Source organism: Habropoda laboriosa, unplaced genomic scaffold (genome assembly GCF_001263275.1).
Source record: "Habropoda laboriosa isolate 0110345459 unplaced genomic scaffold, ASM126327v1 scaffold84, whole genome shotgun sequence".
NCBI classification, from domain to species: domain Eukaryota; kingdom Metazoa; phylum Arthropoda; class Insecta; order Hymenoptera; family Apidae; genus Habropoda; species Habropoda laboriosa.
In genome coordinates this window covers 1,032,062-1,047,168 of record NW_017100202.1, presented here as the reverse complement: position 1 = coordinate 1,047,168, position 15,107 = coordinate 1,032,062, and the positions used below count along the sequence as shown (strand labels likewise).

The 15,107-nt window shown below is 42.1% G+C and overlaps 2 protein-coding genes across 2 annotated transcripts in view; both read right to left on the bottom strand.

Moving 5' to 3' along the window:
- Positions 1 to 15,107, bottom strand: part of LOC108570437 (titin) — a 108,049-nt gene that overhangs the window by 31,326 nt on the left and 61,616 nt on the right. The window contains exons 44-55 of the mRNA XM_017932297.1: positions 14,437 to 14,896; positions 14,177 to 14,277; positions 13,997 to 14,094; positions 13,632 to 13,852; positions 12,788 to 12,862; positions 10,945 to 11,049; positions 10,212 to 10,400; positions 9,898 to 10,123; positions 9,759 to 9,828; positions 8,739 to 9,617; positions 8,439 to 8,505; positions 7,804 to 7,857 (exon numbers count right to left, since the gene is read on the bottom strand). Of these exons, the coding sequence (XP_017787786.1) occupies positions 7,804 to 7,857; positions 8,439 to 8,505; positions 8,739 to 9,617; positions 9,759 to 9,828; positions 9,898 to 10,123; positions 10,212 to 10,400; positions 10,945 to 11,049; positions 12,788 to 12,862; positions 13,632 to 13,852; positions 13,997 to 14,094; positions 14,177 to 14,277; positions 14,437 to 14,896 (2,545 nt within the window). The remainder of the gene's footprint in view (positions 1 to 7,803; positions 7,858 to 8,438; positions 8,506 to 8,738; positions 9,618 to 9,758; positions 9,829 to 9,897; positions 10,124 to 10,211; positions 10,401 to 10,944; positions 11,050 to 12,787; positions 12,863 to 13,631; positions 13,853 to 13,996; positions 14,095 to 14,176; positions 14,278 to 14,436; positions 14,897 to 15,107) is intronic.
- LOC108570439 lies at positions 11,045 to 12,011 on the bottom strand. The gene is made up of 3 exons (XM_017932299.1): positions 11,318 to 12,011; positions 11,126 to 11,177; positions 11,045 to 11,066 (listed from the first exon to the last, which is right to left on the bottom strand). Exons 1-2 carry the CDS (start codon positions 11,850 to 11,852, stop codon positions 11,170 to 11,172), a joined length of 543 nt encoding a protein of 180 aa, XP_017787788.1. The 5' UTR covers positions 11,853 to 12,011; the 3' UTR covers positions 11,045 to 11,066; positions 11,126 to 11,169.

Below are 15,107 nucleotides of genomic sequence, written 5' to 3'. Positions count from 1 at the left end.
TTCCTTCGAAGATGTTCTCTTGATCTTGAACGATATCCTGAGTGACCACGACGCTTTGGTACACTTCTTGACTGGGTAACGCTGTCTTAGTGTCCGGCTTTTCGATCTTCACTTCGGCTACCGAATCCTCGATAGAAACTGTCGTTGTTTCAGCTATTCCGTGAGTAGTGTCCAATCCAACCAAAGCTGCGTGCTTCGATGGCTGTTCTTCCGAGACGTACAGAGATTCTTTGTCCGCGGGTGTTACTTGAGACACAGTCACGATCTTCCTGCCTTCTTCAAGGTCTACGACAGCTGTCTTGTTCTCCGGCAACTGTCCCGGCACGAATTTATCCTCACTCTCTTGCACGACTGTCTGAGACTCTATCAAAGGTGTAAATGGAATATGCTCCGGCATTGCAGTAGCTTCAGATGGTTTCTCCTGAACCAATTCTCCGGTGCTGAAGTCGACGACTTGCATAGAAGTTTCAGCGACAACGTGGCCGGAAACTAACGTCTTTCCAGCTGTTTTCATCTCTGGAAGCTCTTTAGCTTTATATTCCTCCTCTTTATCCTCCAAAACCACAGCTGACACTTGTATACTCTGTTCCTCCACTAAAGTCAAGTCAGCGAGAGCTTCCAAAGGCGCTTTGTCCTTGGTCAACAATCCTTCAGCTTCAGTTGGTTGAGTTTCCGAGCTGATCAAAGCTTCCAGAGGTATACTAGATGGTACAGCTGAAGCAGAGACAGGTGTCACTTCCTCCAACTTACCAGCACTGGAGTCCACAGTTACCTCAGTCTTCTCAGCAATCACGTGTCCAGCGAACTGAACGCTGGCCTGTTTCTCAGATGGTTTCTCAGGAATCTGAAGAATATCCTCTTTGTCAGCTGGTATCTCAGTCGTAGTAGTAGCGCTGATAATTTCATTGATGGACACTTCAGCCTTGTTAGCGATCACAGGCTTATCCTTGAACTCCTTCTCGGTCTCAGAAACGATGGTCTCAGTCTGTACAATGCTCTCAAACGGCAACCGTTCTTCCTTAGCAGCGAACGACGCTGGAGCAGGTATAGTCAAGTCTCCAGATAGAGCAGCTGGTGTAACTTCCATCATCTGTGCAACTTTGTGAGCGTCGAAGCTGGGTGTAGCCTGTTCACCTTGGATCTCCAATTTCTTGAAGTATTCCTTCTCTTTGTCAGAAGCAATCGTCTCGATTACAGTCACTCCAATCTCCTCTTGGAACGACACGTCGACCATCTTCTTCTCCGGCTGCACGAAGTCCTCCATCGGTTTCTCCAGGTCGCCAGGAGCTGTTTCCGACGTGATTATGCTGCGGAACGCGATGTGATCAGCGGTAGCTGTAGCAGTAACTGTCTCTTCGTGTTTGAACTCGCCTAAGTTGTCTGTCGTGGTTGTCTCGCTGGTCTGAGCCACGATGTGAGTTGGAATGTCGAAGCTGGCTAATCTAGTCTCCGGTTTCTCAGCCTCTGGCAAAGTGCTCTCCTTGTCTTCAGCTGTGACCGCTGAAACGATCAAACCTTCCCCAGTTACGAACTCCAGGGTAGCTTTCTTGTCGTCAGGTTTGATCTCGCTGAACGGTGCCTCTGTTTCTCTGGTCTGCACCTCTTCAGCAATCGCAGCTTCGATGGGTAATATCGTGGTCTTGGGTTTCATCTCCTGGACAGTTTCGTCTGGCATGTCGCTTAGGCCAGTGTCGCTGAGAATTTCGAATTTAGACGCTACTCCCTGAGTGATGATGTCTACGGTAGCTTCTACACCCTTTGGCTTCTCCTCTCGAGTAAAGATTCCCTCTTTGTCTTCGGGATAGGTCATACCAACGATTATTCCTTCTCCTTCTTCGAAGGTGACTTCGATATTCTTGGTATCTGGTTTCACGTCTTCCTGCAAGGGCGATTCTTTCTCTGACACCGATATCTCTGTCTGTTCTACGACTTCTAGTCCACTTTGTTGCTGACTAGCGTGCTCCTCCTTGGCCTTTTCTTCCTTCAGGATGTTGATGTTGCTAGCAAGAACGGTTTCCTGCATCTCAGCTACCTCGTGTCCTCCGGTAATTCCTAAAGTAACTTTTCTCTCCTTTGGTATCTCTTCTACCTCCAATTTTTCCCCCTGCGAGACACTCATGACCTCAGTGACAGTGAGTTTCTCCGTTTTCGATTGAATTTGCACCTCTGCGCTCTGAGTAATCGGTAAAATTTCCGCTTCCCTGGTCTTCTCCGTCTCAGCAATGTTCGTCTCCGTGATAATCAATTCCTCCAGAGCGTCTCTTTGAGGAATAGCCTTTCCAGACATAGGTTTGTCGATGCTCATATCAGCGGTGCTCTGCTCCACTAAAGTCTCCGATTTTAACGCAACCGTGTGACCAGACACCAATGTCTGAGCAGTGTAGTCTTGTGGTTTCGCGTCAGGACTGTATACATTCTCGCGATCATGTGGAATCACTTCCAACACTGTTGGACCAGGTCTAGCTTCAGTCATCTCGACGATTGCAGTCTTTTCATCTGGTTTAACGTCAGTCTTGTACAAATCTTCCTTCTCTGCCACTTCCTGCATGGCCACAGTCACGCTTTCCAGAGGAACGTGCGACGGCTGAGCCACACCGGAAGCTGGCTTCTCCTCCGGAACGTATTCTCCGGTTGGCGAATGAGTTCTCACCTCTTCGAACACCGGAGCTACTTGCGTGGTGAACTCAGTGCTGGCGTAAGCTCCTTTCACCTCGGAAACCTCGGTATACTCAGCTTCTTTCTCGCTAGCAACCACCATAGTGGTGTGCACGCTCTCGATCTCGTTCATAGTGATTTCAGCTGTTCTAGATTCCGGAGCTTTGTCTTTCTCTACTGGAGCTACGTCCTCAGCTACCACAGTCTCGCCCACGATCGTTTCTTGCAGGCTGATGTGCTCCAGTTTAGCCACACCAGACGTCGGAACCTCTTTCTTCATCTCTCCCAGATTATCTTCAGGCTGAGTCATCTCAACCTCCAACGAGACTACAGGATGAGTAGGCACAGTCTTTCCACGATGGGATTCCGGCATTTCGAAGACCTTCAAGTCTGCCTCTTTCTCTATAGACGTTGTCTGGAACACTTCGACACTTCTGATAGCGTCGTAGCTAGTTTCCACCACGCGTTCCTCGGGTTTAACGATTTCCTCCATTTTACCTTCGCGATCGTGCGTCAAGGTCTCCTGTACCATCTTAGCCTCTGTCAGCTGCACAGTCACGGTTCCACTTTCCTGCACGTACTTCAATTCCTCCTTGAAGTCCGATGGATAGTCCGCTGTGTGGATTTCTGATACCGTCACGTGTTCTTCAGGTCTGATCGAAGTCTCGGCTAATACTTTCGTCGGCTTCTGATCCGGTTGATAGATACCCTCGGATTCTTGGACAATCGTGCTCGCGATGGAACCAATTTCCAAGGATGATATAGACGTCTCTGCGGTCTTAGTAGCTGGTCTATCACCTGGCTGGTACTCTTTCTCCTTTTCAGAGGGAACAGTTTCAACCGTGACTGCTGACGCGATCTCAACGACGTTCAAATCAGCCACAGCCTTCTTCGTTTCTTCTATAGTCAGGTCAGACTCCGTGTCTTGAGTTTGAACGGTAGACACAGAAACTCCTTCGAGAAGAGTGACGTTAGGTGTTGCCTCGAAGGTGTCGGTTTTCCTCTCAGAGATGAATACCCCTTCGCTTTCCTGGATCACATTCTGTTGCACAATAGCTGTCTCGTTTCCGTACGATATTCCAACCTGTGCTATCTGACTTGGTGGTAGCCTTCCTGGAGTATACTCACCCTCCTTCTCAGGAGCATGCATCTCTTCGGTGACTCGTTGTCTCTGCGAAATAATAGTCTCTGTCGCAATTTCTGTAGGAACGATCAATTCCGGATAATATTTCCCTGGTTTGTCTTCAGCTCGAACTTCTTCAACTACGAGTGGCTCGACAGCTGTGATGTTTACTCTCGGTTTCGTAGGTACAGTCTTCATAGGTTCCAACTTATCTTCAGCCAAACCTTCGTGTACTTCGTACACAGACAATCCTACCTGCGGCAGGAAGCTGTCTTCAGCTTTAGCTGTTAACGGTGTCACGAAGTCCTCCGTTGGCACCTCCTTTTGACTGACCATTGTTTCGTAAACAGTGGCAGCCTCTTGAACAGTCACACTGACGTCTGCAGTTCTGCTGAGTTCTTGTTTGGTGATAGTCAAGCTAGTTAGAGCAGCATCGTTGGTCAGAGTCTCGCTAACTAGCAAACCTTCAGATGGAACAATTCCTGGCGTCGCTTCATAAGACGTAGGTTTGAACGTGTCTGAAAATTCTCCAGTAGAAGCCTGTACAGTTGTCTCTGTGATTGAATAAGGCTCCACCGGTGAGATAGACAATGATGCTTTACGCTCTACAGGTTTGATCTGGCTAATATCGTCGATCTCTTTCTCTTGAACAGGTACCAGGTGTTCTGTCAATGGAGTAATAACATCCATCGTTAGTTTAGCCTTTTCTAATTCAGGTTTTCCAGGTGCCTGTTCAATGGTACGATCTAACGGTACCACTTGATGACGTTGGCTGGGAACATTTAATACGATAGAGGGCATAGATTTGTCCTCTTTGATCTCGAATTCTTCGATTTCTTCCATTTCAACCTCATCTCTGCCGATCTGTGGCCGTTTAGGCTTCAACTCTTTTCGAACTTTCTCTATGATTTCTTCTTCTTCTTCTTCTTCCTCCTCCTGTTTCTCTATATCCTCGCGTTTCTTTTGCTTTTGAGTCAGTCTGCCCTTTCTGTCCGTTTCGACAATAACCGTTTCGATTTCCTCCACGATCTCTTCCTCGTCCTTTCGCTTCTTCTTCTCCTTTTCCGTTTCCTCGATCTCCTCGATCTCTACAACCTGAACCCCCTCGTCCCTATCTTCCTTTCTCTCTTCGATCTGTTCCTTTGGTATTGTATCTTTGCGTTTGCGCAGTGTTGTGTGTGCCTGCCGTGTGTCCTCGTATTCTGTGGAAAGTATGTGAGAATATTCGTGTCAATCACAAAAACGCGATGATTCTCGGTCTCTCTCACGTAACCTTTCGCTCGCTCTCACTTGCCGTTAGACGAACAAAAACTACATTCTCTTATTTTGCTTTGTTTTATTTGAAAAAGTTTTTTTTTTATTTACTTATTGTTTGTTTGTTTGTTTGTTTCATTGCGCAGACTTCATGCGACGAGCCATTGAGCGGATGCTGGCTTGCTCAGACAACAGAACCAACGTGCTTCAAAATACGATACAGTAGTGAGAAAAGAAAACCTACATTACGTACAGTGCACGGCGGACGAGCTTGTGTGAAGGTGGAAGAAAAAAGAAACTTAGAAAAGAAAAAAAAGTGGTGTGGAAAAAAAATGAGGAGATAGAAGAATTGGAGCACAGTAGCGGATAAAAAAGTGTGAACAGCGTGTTTCATTTCATTCTACGCGGCTTCCAAAGGTATCGTACACTTCTGCTGTGCTTTCAGTGCTGATATGAAGCATTAACCCTTTCAGGACGAAGAGATTTAAGTTCACGTTCAGAGAGGAATTTTTATATTTTAATTACACCGACGAGGGAACACCTCCAAGTGATGATCACCGATTTTGATGAAACTTTGGTATATAATAGTTCTCAAGAAGATATTCGACGCGTATTTTTTTATATCAAAAATGATCCACAGTGAAAATCACCCACAATGAAAGGGGAGAAAAAGGGGTAAATCCACGAAATTCGTAATTTTTTAACAACAAATTTGCAAAATAAAAGATAAAAGCAAATATGCCTATTACTCCCAACTTCGGGGGGCGACTTTCCTATCTTCAGTACGGACAATTGCCAATAAAAAAGAATACGTGTCAAATATTTTTTTCGAGTACTTGAGTACCGCATATGAAAATTTCATAGATATCGGTAATTATCACTTCGATAGCAATGTCGTGCCAGTTTCATTTTGTCTTCAATTTTCGTCCTGTTAGGGTTGAAATGTTACACTGTCTGAGAAGTAAAAAGTATGTTTCTCGTATATTGATGAAAATGAATCGTTTTACGACAGTGTTCTCTGTATAGTAGAAATTAAATACTGTTCTCATTGTTCGAATTACGATGTCTCTGGAATGTATTTTCTTGCGGTATACTAGAGTAGTGTTTTGCGGTAATTTGCTGAATCGCAGGCACCGGGGCATGCGTTGTTTAATAACAAGTGGTGCGTGTTGGTGAATATCGTGTGGTGGCAGTAGAAAATGATAGTACAGGCCGGCCAGAAGTCAAACCAACATGAACACAAAAAAAAAAAGGAGAAAAATAAAAGAGACGGAGACGCTTGTCTGTTACACATCGTGCTTACTACTACGTGAAACAAAAGAAAACCAAAAAAAAAAGAAGAAGAATAATAATAAAATAAGACAAATGAATAGGACAGAAGAAGAGGAGAAAAGAGATCTAGATCGCTAATCGTCTTGTATGTATAGGACAACATTGTTATACAGAGATTCATGTGAGTGTGTAACTTGAATGTGTAACAGTAACAAGAGATACGTGAAAAACAGCAAATTGCATTCTGTACTACTGTTGCATACGTACTACGAGAAAATGTCATTGTACAAACGGATAATGTAATACGTTAAATGTCCAGAAACCATGAAATATCCACGTCAATTCTCACACACGTTGGAATTTATAAGAAAAATATTTTTCAATATTCAGAAAAAAATTTCAATAATTCTACAAGAAATGAAACTTGGTTATTTCATAGTTTCTTCTTTTTTTTTTTTATTTTAAATACATGACACGAAGAAAACAAATTCGAAATGAACCGTTAAAAACAAGCAAATGACGAAACACGTTAACAACGTACTACCAAGTGCATGAAATACACGAATCGAAGCGGAAATCAAATCTTACTTACATCGAAATTGCGATTAGCAGCGCGAAGCTCTAAACGAGAAGCGTACGGTGCTGGATGGTTCTTTTTTTTTTTTTTTTGGTGACGGAACGGAGTAGTATGACTTAATTAGGCGATTAAATAATGGAGAGAAAGAGAAAAAAAAAATGAAATAAAGGAGCTACTGTATATACTATATACGTGAAAGGGGATTACGGCGCGTGGAAAGCATAGCGGCTTAAGCAGAACAATTTTACTGCTATTATTCGATCAAGTAAAGCTTCATGCATCTGAAAGAATAATAAAATACAATCATTACGTAGAGACCGTATCGTATGATCGATGACGCACATACTTTGTGTTTTTTAAAATTTTTTAAAATTTTTGCAACGACTGTCTCTATCATATAGTGTGTATATATGGTATGGTGCCGATTAGTCAGCGAAAGTGAGCTTTTTTTAAAACACGAGATGATTCTTCGTTAAACGATTAAGATGATCTTCAAGCTTTACAGTGGAATGATGTATGAAGAAGAATTTGGTATCCGTTCAGAATTACCACACTCTGTCAAACTTAATATTCAATTTCCACGTAGAATGTACTTTTAAAAAAAAAAAACTCCTAAAATCTTCTTCCTTCGAACACGTGGAATGTAATCGTCGAATAAAAAAGTATGAAAAAAATGAACGTAACAGATAGAAAATCGAGAGAATTCAATTTACATGGAATGTTTCGAATGGAAACTGTAAAATTAAGAAATTGAAAAATTCGGAAGACTGGAAATGTCGATGTGGTGTCGACTGTCCGGACACTGAAATCTTTAGCGTCGAAGAAATGAGAAGAAAGATTATTAATGGTGCCCTCCATTCGTTAATCGAATGGCGAATCATACGAATGTATATCCCATGCACTGAAACTCGTTGCTTCAAACCTTTAATGTCTCGAATATCCTGCGTGCGGACGGCTTTTCTTTCGTCCCTCCTCTCTGCAATTAGAAAAAAGAACAAAAACCCATGGTTTCTCTTCATAGGAGCGTAGGGAGAGAAAAGGAACTCAGAGCGATTGTGCAAAAGAGGCAAAAAAACACACAGGAGTATTATGGCACATTGTAAAAAACGTTACTTTTATTCGATCTTTCCAAAATGTACAATACATAACGTTACAAAAAAAACGTGTGTCGAAGAAAAGGCGTTCGTTTTTTCTTCGTTTGGTTAGGTATATATACAGAGAGAGAAAAAGAAGAAAATAAGAAAAAAAAAGAAAAGGAGGACAAACGCATGCTTATTCGAGCTTATATCTATGAGCCGCGAAGTATTTACAACAACAAAAAATGAGAAACGAGAGAGAAAAAAAAAGGAAATGTACAAGTTATGTGTATAGGCAGCCACGCAAGCACACACCAAAAAAAAAAAAGAAAAAAAAAATGTAGAGATGTTGAAATGTTCGGAAGAAAGAACAAAAATTGATCAGCAATGATTTCGTGACGTCGCATTGTCCGTGGTATACAAACGCTTTCGTCTGTTCTCGTATTTCAAACCTCACATCACATCGTCATTCTTCACTTACCCATGAAATGGACCTCCGTTTTATGGACGACATCCACCCGTTCCGTAATCCGTTCCTCCGTCTCAACCTGCGGTTAATTACTCTTAGTATACTCCTAATTAAGGTCTCCTAATCGATAACACCTAAACTATCGTCTATTTTCACAATAATTTAACCCAAATCTAAGGATAAAAATCCATCGAAAATAACATCGAAGAACTGGAACGAAGAACTCGAGTAAACAAATTTACGAAGAAAGTGTCTGACTTCTTCGAGTAATTTGTATTGTATTTTATTAAGAAAGAAAAAACGAATTCTTACTTCCGTGGCTTCTGTAACCTCCCAAGCACGCGGCCGGAAGTCCTCCGGAGCGAAGTGAGTGAGCACTTCTTCCACGGTGACGTGTTGCAGCTCGATCATTCTCATGAAGGCGCGGAAGCCAACGGTGGCAGCCACGACGCTTTCGTCGGTGGTCGTTTCTTCAGTGAGAACTTGCGTGATCAACGGTCCATGTCCTTCTCTTTCCACCAGTTGAACCAGCGCGTTTTGAGCCTCGGGTGTTCTCAACGCAGGGAAATTGTCCGTTCTGTACAGACTCTCGTTGATCTCGTTCACGGAGACACCTTGGCGTACCAGGAAGCCGATCGTAGCCAATTCTCGAAGAGGAGCCTCTCCGGGACCGAATTCTTTGGCATGCAGCATTTCCATGATTTCTTCCACCTCTCTCGCGATATTCTCTCGTTGTCTCTCGACAATCTCCTCAATGGTAACCTCTTCTCTGACTTTCGTCTTGTCCTTCTTCTTCTTCTTCGGCTTCTCTTCCGTGATCACTTCTCTTGGTCTCTCCTCGAATATCTCTTCTTCGGTTACTATCGACTTCCTCGCCTTTCTCTGTTTCGTTTTGATCTCTTGGACACTGGCTTCCGTGTGTACTTCCGACACGGAGACGGTTTGCAGGGTCTCCGACGTGATTTGAGCATGATCGACCACCGAATCCACCGTGAAGTCTCGAGCCACGTCTTCGGTGGTTACTTCAGACACCACGACAACTCCTTCACGTTCCTCCACCACTCGTTTTGCACGCTCTTCAGGCTTCGGTACCATTTCGTGGGGCTTCTGATCGTCGATCTTCTTCAGCAACGCGATTGCTTCCGTCTGGACTGGTTCTTGGACTGGTACCACTTTCTTTGCTCGTGATACCTGTGTTGAGAGGGGAAATTTAGGTTTATCGGATGATTAGGAAGAGAGACGAAATTGAATATTCCTATTCTAATTAAAATTATATTGATTAAATTTCTTTTTATGTCTTCTTTGGTTATTGTATTTAATATTTGCATTTACCTCAGTTGGCTGCTCTTCAATAACTTCCGCCGTTTCGAGCACCTGAGTTTCCTCAATGTCCGCGATTTTCCTTCGAATTATATCAAAGTTAAGAATACTTCTTCACCTAGAAACTTGCTTTTATAACAATTCTACTAACTTTTCCTCTGACTGTTCCTTAGGAACCAGCTTCTCTTTGCGAACTTCCTTCTTGTCTACCTTCACACGTTCAGTTTTCACCTTCTCCTTCGTCTCCTTCGCTTTCTTCAGCTCAGGCTTCTTCTTCTTGTGTGGCTTCTCTTCTTCTTTCTTCTTAGGTTTCACTTCGATCGTCTGTTGTTCTTCGACGATTTCCTCTTCGTCTATGAATCCTCTCTCACCAGTTTCTGCAAGAAAATATTTCAACGGTATTCAACGTTATTCTTTCTGTTTAAATGTGAACGATACAGTTTGTTGGAATTTAACGAGGTATACCTGATACGTGAAGTTTGGCTCTGGTCGTTGCCAAGCCTATATCGCTGGTGGCTTTGCACACATAAGTGGCGTCGTCTTCCACAGTCGCCTGTTTAATTAACAGCGATGTCTTCTTCACCTCCTCCATGATACGTACCTTCACGTTCGAGGTGTTCATGATCAGCTTGTCGTTCTTGTACCATACAACGTCTGAAAATTATGGGAAAAGTGTGATAATTTTCCATTTACAAATTAATTGTGATAATTTCGGAGGATAGGGAAAACTTGGAATTTTATCATTATTACTGCCATTCGGATAAAATTGTGTAAAAATTTAAAATCTAATTTAAATTTTGTTATCGTCGTTAGGGCTCACTTTGTGCAACTTTATGCAATCTGTTACAAAAATCAGTTGGAAAATTTGTTGGCATAAATTAGCCCCGACTAATAGAATCAAATTGTGCCAAGAATTTTCCACATCTGTGGTTTATTAACTATAAATAATACAAATTATTTATACTGTGCTATGAGTATAGTTTAAAAAGCAAAAATTCGAATTTATTTTAAAATTTACAGAAAAATATCCAAAAAGTGTAAAATCTTCTTTTACATTTACACCTCTTGAATATTACATCAAAGAATTTTTTATTTATCTAACGAATGGTCTACTTTGTAACTTAAGATAAAATTAAAATTTGACCAACGTCGGATTAGCTGATTTTTAAACAACGTAGAATTAGAAAATTTGCTATACCTGGAGCAGGATTGCCGGAGTAACTGCACTCGAACACCACAGTTTCACCTTCCCTCGCGTAAACGTCGGTAATCTCTTGAATGAATCGTGGTACAGATTGCGTGGCTGTAAATAAAACGTAGCTAATAAAACAACCATAAAAAATCCCGCGAAAACATGAAATCTCCCACAGATCATTTACCTGATCTCTTGATTGGTGATTGTGCGACTCGCGTGACTCCGATGTCAGTAATCTGATTAGCCAAACAGAAAAACAGACGGAACACACGTACAAAAAAACGTTCATGCAAAAACCACAATCTTATAAGAAACACAAAAATCACAGAAAAAAGAGCAATTTTTTAAATTGTTAGTTTAAATTCGACAATAATACCTGACATGGTGCCTCTCTCATCTTCGCTATGGTGCTCGCTACACGATACCTCGGAAGTCGACATGTTTCCAGCTAAACCAAGGTTTCCACTGCACTGACTTTCCAACAATAAAAATTCCTGCAATTCCTCTTGACTGTCTGCCGTGTGCAACTGTTGAAAAGCTTCCAGATCGATTTCCCTCGGTTCCAAGGGGTACATCTTTGGATCCATCATCAAATGACCAAATCGACGCTCCTTCGACCATCTTGCCACTGGAATCCTGGATTTTGGATAAGTGTGATATTTCCTCGCGTGATCGTACTCCAACGTACTTTCCATCATTTTTCCACCTCCGTAGTGCTCGTGAATCGTTTTACTGTGTCCACTTCCGGTCGAAGCTTCACTGTTCTCTTCGATAGGTGACAAATAAAATCCAGGTTCCGCGACGTTCGATAGATCAGAGTGAACGTTGCTTTTCTTCTCCGATCTCGGAGGTGGAAATTCGTTGAAGTCCAACACAATCTTCTTTCTTCTTTCATTTCTCAGTATTTCCATCGTGGATTCGTTACTTTCTGCTAAAAGTACGTCGACATTTTCCTTCGTCTTACTTGTTACACCGCTACGACTAATCCCTTCTTTTGATTTCACGCTTTTGATTGATCTCGCTGTAGCTAATTTATCAGTGGACCTAGTTTGCTTCGATCTATCCGATCTAGTAGGCGAAGGGGAATTTGATTTACACGTAATCTTCGTTTGTCTCTCGCTTGAGGTAGATTCGTTCATCTTGGAACACTTTGTTCGAACAGGAGACGGAGATCTAGTCTTCACGTTTATTATACTAGTTATTCTTATCGGCGAAGTCGATTTCTCCACCATTGGATTCTTCGATAATTTCACCTTTTGTGTGCTAGCTGACCTAGTTGTGTTACTTCCAACTTCTCGTCGTGTTTTCACAGAAGTAGTCGTCGAAACTGTCTTCGTTTCCGTATTCTTCTTCGCGACAGTTTTCTCTTCCAAACTCTCCAACTTCTTTCTCCTCGTTATTTTACCTACCTTCTCGGACTTTGTCCTTTTATCCACGTTTTTCTGCTCATTTTTCACCACACATTTACCATCTTCGATCTCAGAAATACTTTCCACGTTTTCTTCGGAAGTACGTTGCTTCCAATCCGAAGTTCTTTCTTTGCTCGATGCGTTCATCTCCCAAGAGTATTCCGTGGTGGTGATTTCCTGTTCGACTTCCAGGGAATCTGAGTATCTTCTGGACAAGAAGAATCCTTTCGGTGTGGTTTCCTCTTCCTCGAAGCATCTCTTACCTTCGTCGTCGATGTTCATCAACGTTCTCGTCGACGAGAACTCGCTGATCATCGTCGAACTGTCTCTCTGTGAGCTTTCGTCTCTAATCGCGCGATCGTCCAGACTATCCGTTGAAAAGCTGCACTCCGCTTCACTCAGCATGCAATCGATCGCCTCTGATCGACGACGCTTACCTTTCAGAGCCTCTTGCATCTCCTCCATATGGATCACCCACGACGGTTTCCTGTACTCCTCCGTTCCGACGATTCCTAATCGACAAACGATAATTAGTGATCCGTTGCGAACTTCGACCCTTTCAGTCCCATCTTTCGGAAGCGACGCGATATTTTTCTCGCAAGCTTTTCGATTTGGATTAAAGCGCTCTTTTTTTATTCTTGACTTTCGAACGATCGCGTGAAATTTTTTGGAAATTTTGCGATCTTTCTGGCGAGAATTGCAATTGGAGAATTACTGATCTCTGATCAGAGAATTCTAATTAATCTGCCGAAATTCTAGCGTTTGGAAATTTTTTAAAATCGATGTTAACTACAGTTCTTTGGAATTTCAGAGTTTCAAAGTTGTACTGAAATATTTTCGAAAGTAAATACTTCAATTTTCTAAAATTTTAGAATTCAAAAAATTCGCTGTGGAACTTTTCAAAAGTAAGTACTATCTTCTTCAAAATTTCAAAATTTTTTAAGATATTTATTAGATTTGACTTTGAAATATTTTTCTGTTAATTTGCAATTGATTTAACGCGTTCGTTCGATAGTCAACAGATGGAACTGAAAGGGCCCGAATTAGCTAGCGAAACGTCGAAGAAAAGAATATAAAAAAAGTGTAGGTGATGGGATGTGAGTGTTCAGTGTGAGTACTGATATAATATATGAAGGGGATTTTGGGACAGCATTTGGGGATTCTCGTTGATGATTCCGATCGAAGAAGAGCGTAGCTGAAAAGAACTGGTACCAAGCAGATTAGCGAAGCTTTCACAGCTGTTTGATAGTGTATCTTCGTTCAAGATGAACGAATTATTACCTTCTACTGATAGGTACGTCATCGTGGTCGATACGCCGAGCGGATTGTGCGCTTCGAACACAATCTCACCCGTGTCGTCCGGATAAGTTTCGGCGATCGTTAACACCGACGTGCCATCCTCGAAATCTTCGATCTGGAATTCTTCGGATGGCACGATCTCTACACCCTGTTTGTACCATTTTCCTTCTGGCTTCGGTTTTCCTTTGACCTTCACTTCCAGTCTGTATAAAACAGAAAACAGTACGACTTATAATTAAATTTTTATTTATTGTGCAAATATTAAAAAATAATTTTTGAGTATAATTTGACGAATATTTTATGACACTTGTTTATTATGAATATTAATACTGAAACGTTTACGATACCTGGTTAATTCTCCATCTTTGCTAGGAATTAACTGAGGAAGTTTCTTGATTATCTCCGGAGCAGATTCCTCTGTGTCCGTGTCGAACAGTGGGGTTTCCTGGGAAAAGGTCAAAATTACAAATAACCATACCAAATTCCATAAAAATTAACACCTCAATTTTATATGTTTCTCTAGACACCTTGGGAGATAAGAGATCTTCTTCCGAACCACTCTGCCCTGTAGTAAGAGACGTCGCAACGAGCGAGGATGCAATCTCCGAATCTGGTACGTATTCGTATGCTAAAAATAAGATAACCTGGTTATAAAACCAAAAATATTTCGTCCACGTCTATTCCATAATACATACTTTCCCCAAATTCAAACGTTCCAATTGATTCACTATCATACCAAAATTCACAACAATACCAATTTTGTAAACAATAAAATTCAAATTACTACCTTCAACGATAAGCGACGAAGTGCAAACAGCCTCGCCGACAGGATTCACGGCACGACAAGTGTATTCTCCAGCATCTTCGGGGAACACCTCTGTTATGGCCAAACTGCAAACACCTTCTGTGTCTTGCATAATAGTGATCTCTTTTCCCTCTTTGATCGGTTTCTTGTCGTGGTACCATTCAACTCTAGGCGTGGGCTTCCCTTGCACGATACACGTCAGATTCGCGCTTTCACCGTCCATGACCCTGACCGGCGACAGTCGTTTGACAAACGTCGGCGAAACAAGCTCGACCGTTTCTTCCCACGGTGTCTCGAGCAAATTGATCGTCGCCGTACAGGTGACCGATCCGCCAACGTTTTCGGCGCGACAGGTGTACGTGCCCGCGTACTCGGACTTGATCTCCTTGATCATGAGGATCGATCTGTTCTCTTGCGTCACGATCCTCACTTGTGGCGTTGACTGTAATGCAAATGCGAAAATTACGTTCTCCATTTTTTCTTCTTCTTCTCTGGATAAGTTAGAATTCTGAAAAGGTGCTTCGATAATTTGAAGGAAAAAGCAAAAAGAACGAGCAAAGATGCAATGTATTTTTCGTAGTTAACGTTAAAAGTTAGAAATAAGAATGTATCTGTGCTTAGCATCGATAGTGTCGTAACGCGAGAAATGTAAA

Bases quoted from the DNA above. Each gene is read 5' to 3' on its own strand.
- LOC108570439 (XM_017932299.1), bottom strand. From the start codon at position 11,852: ATGGAAATACTGAGAAATGAAAGAAGAAAGAAGATTGTGTTGGACTTC.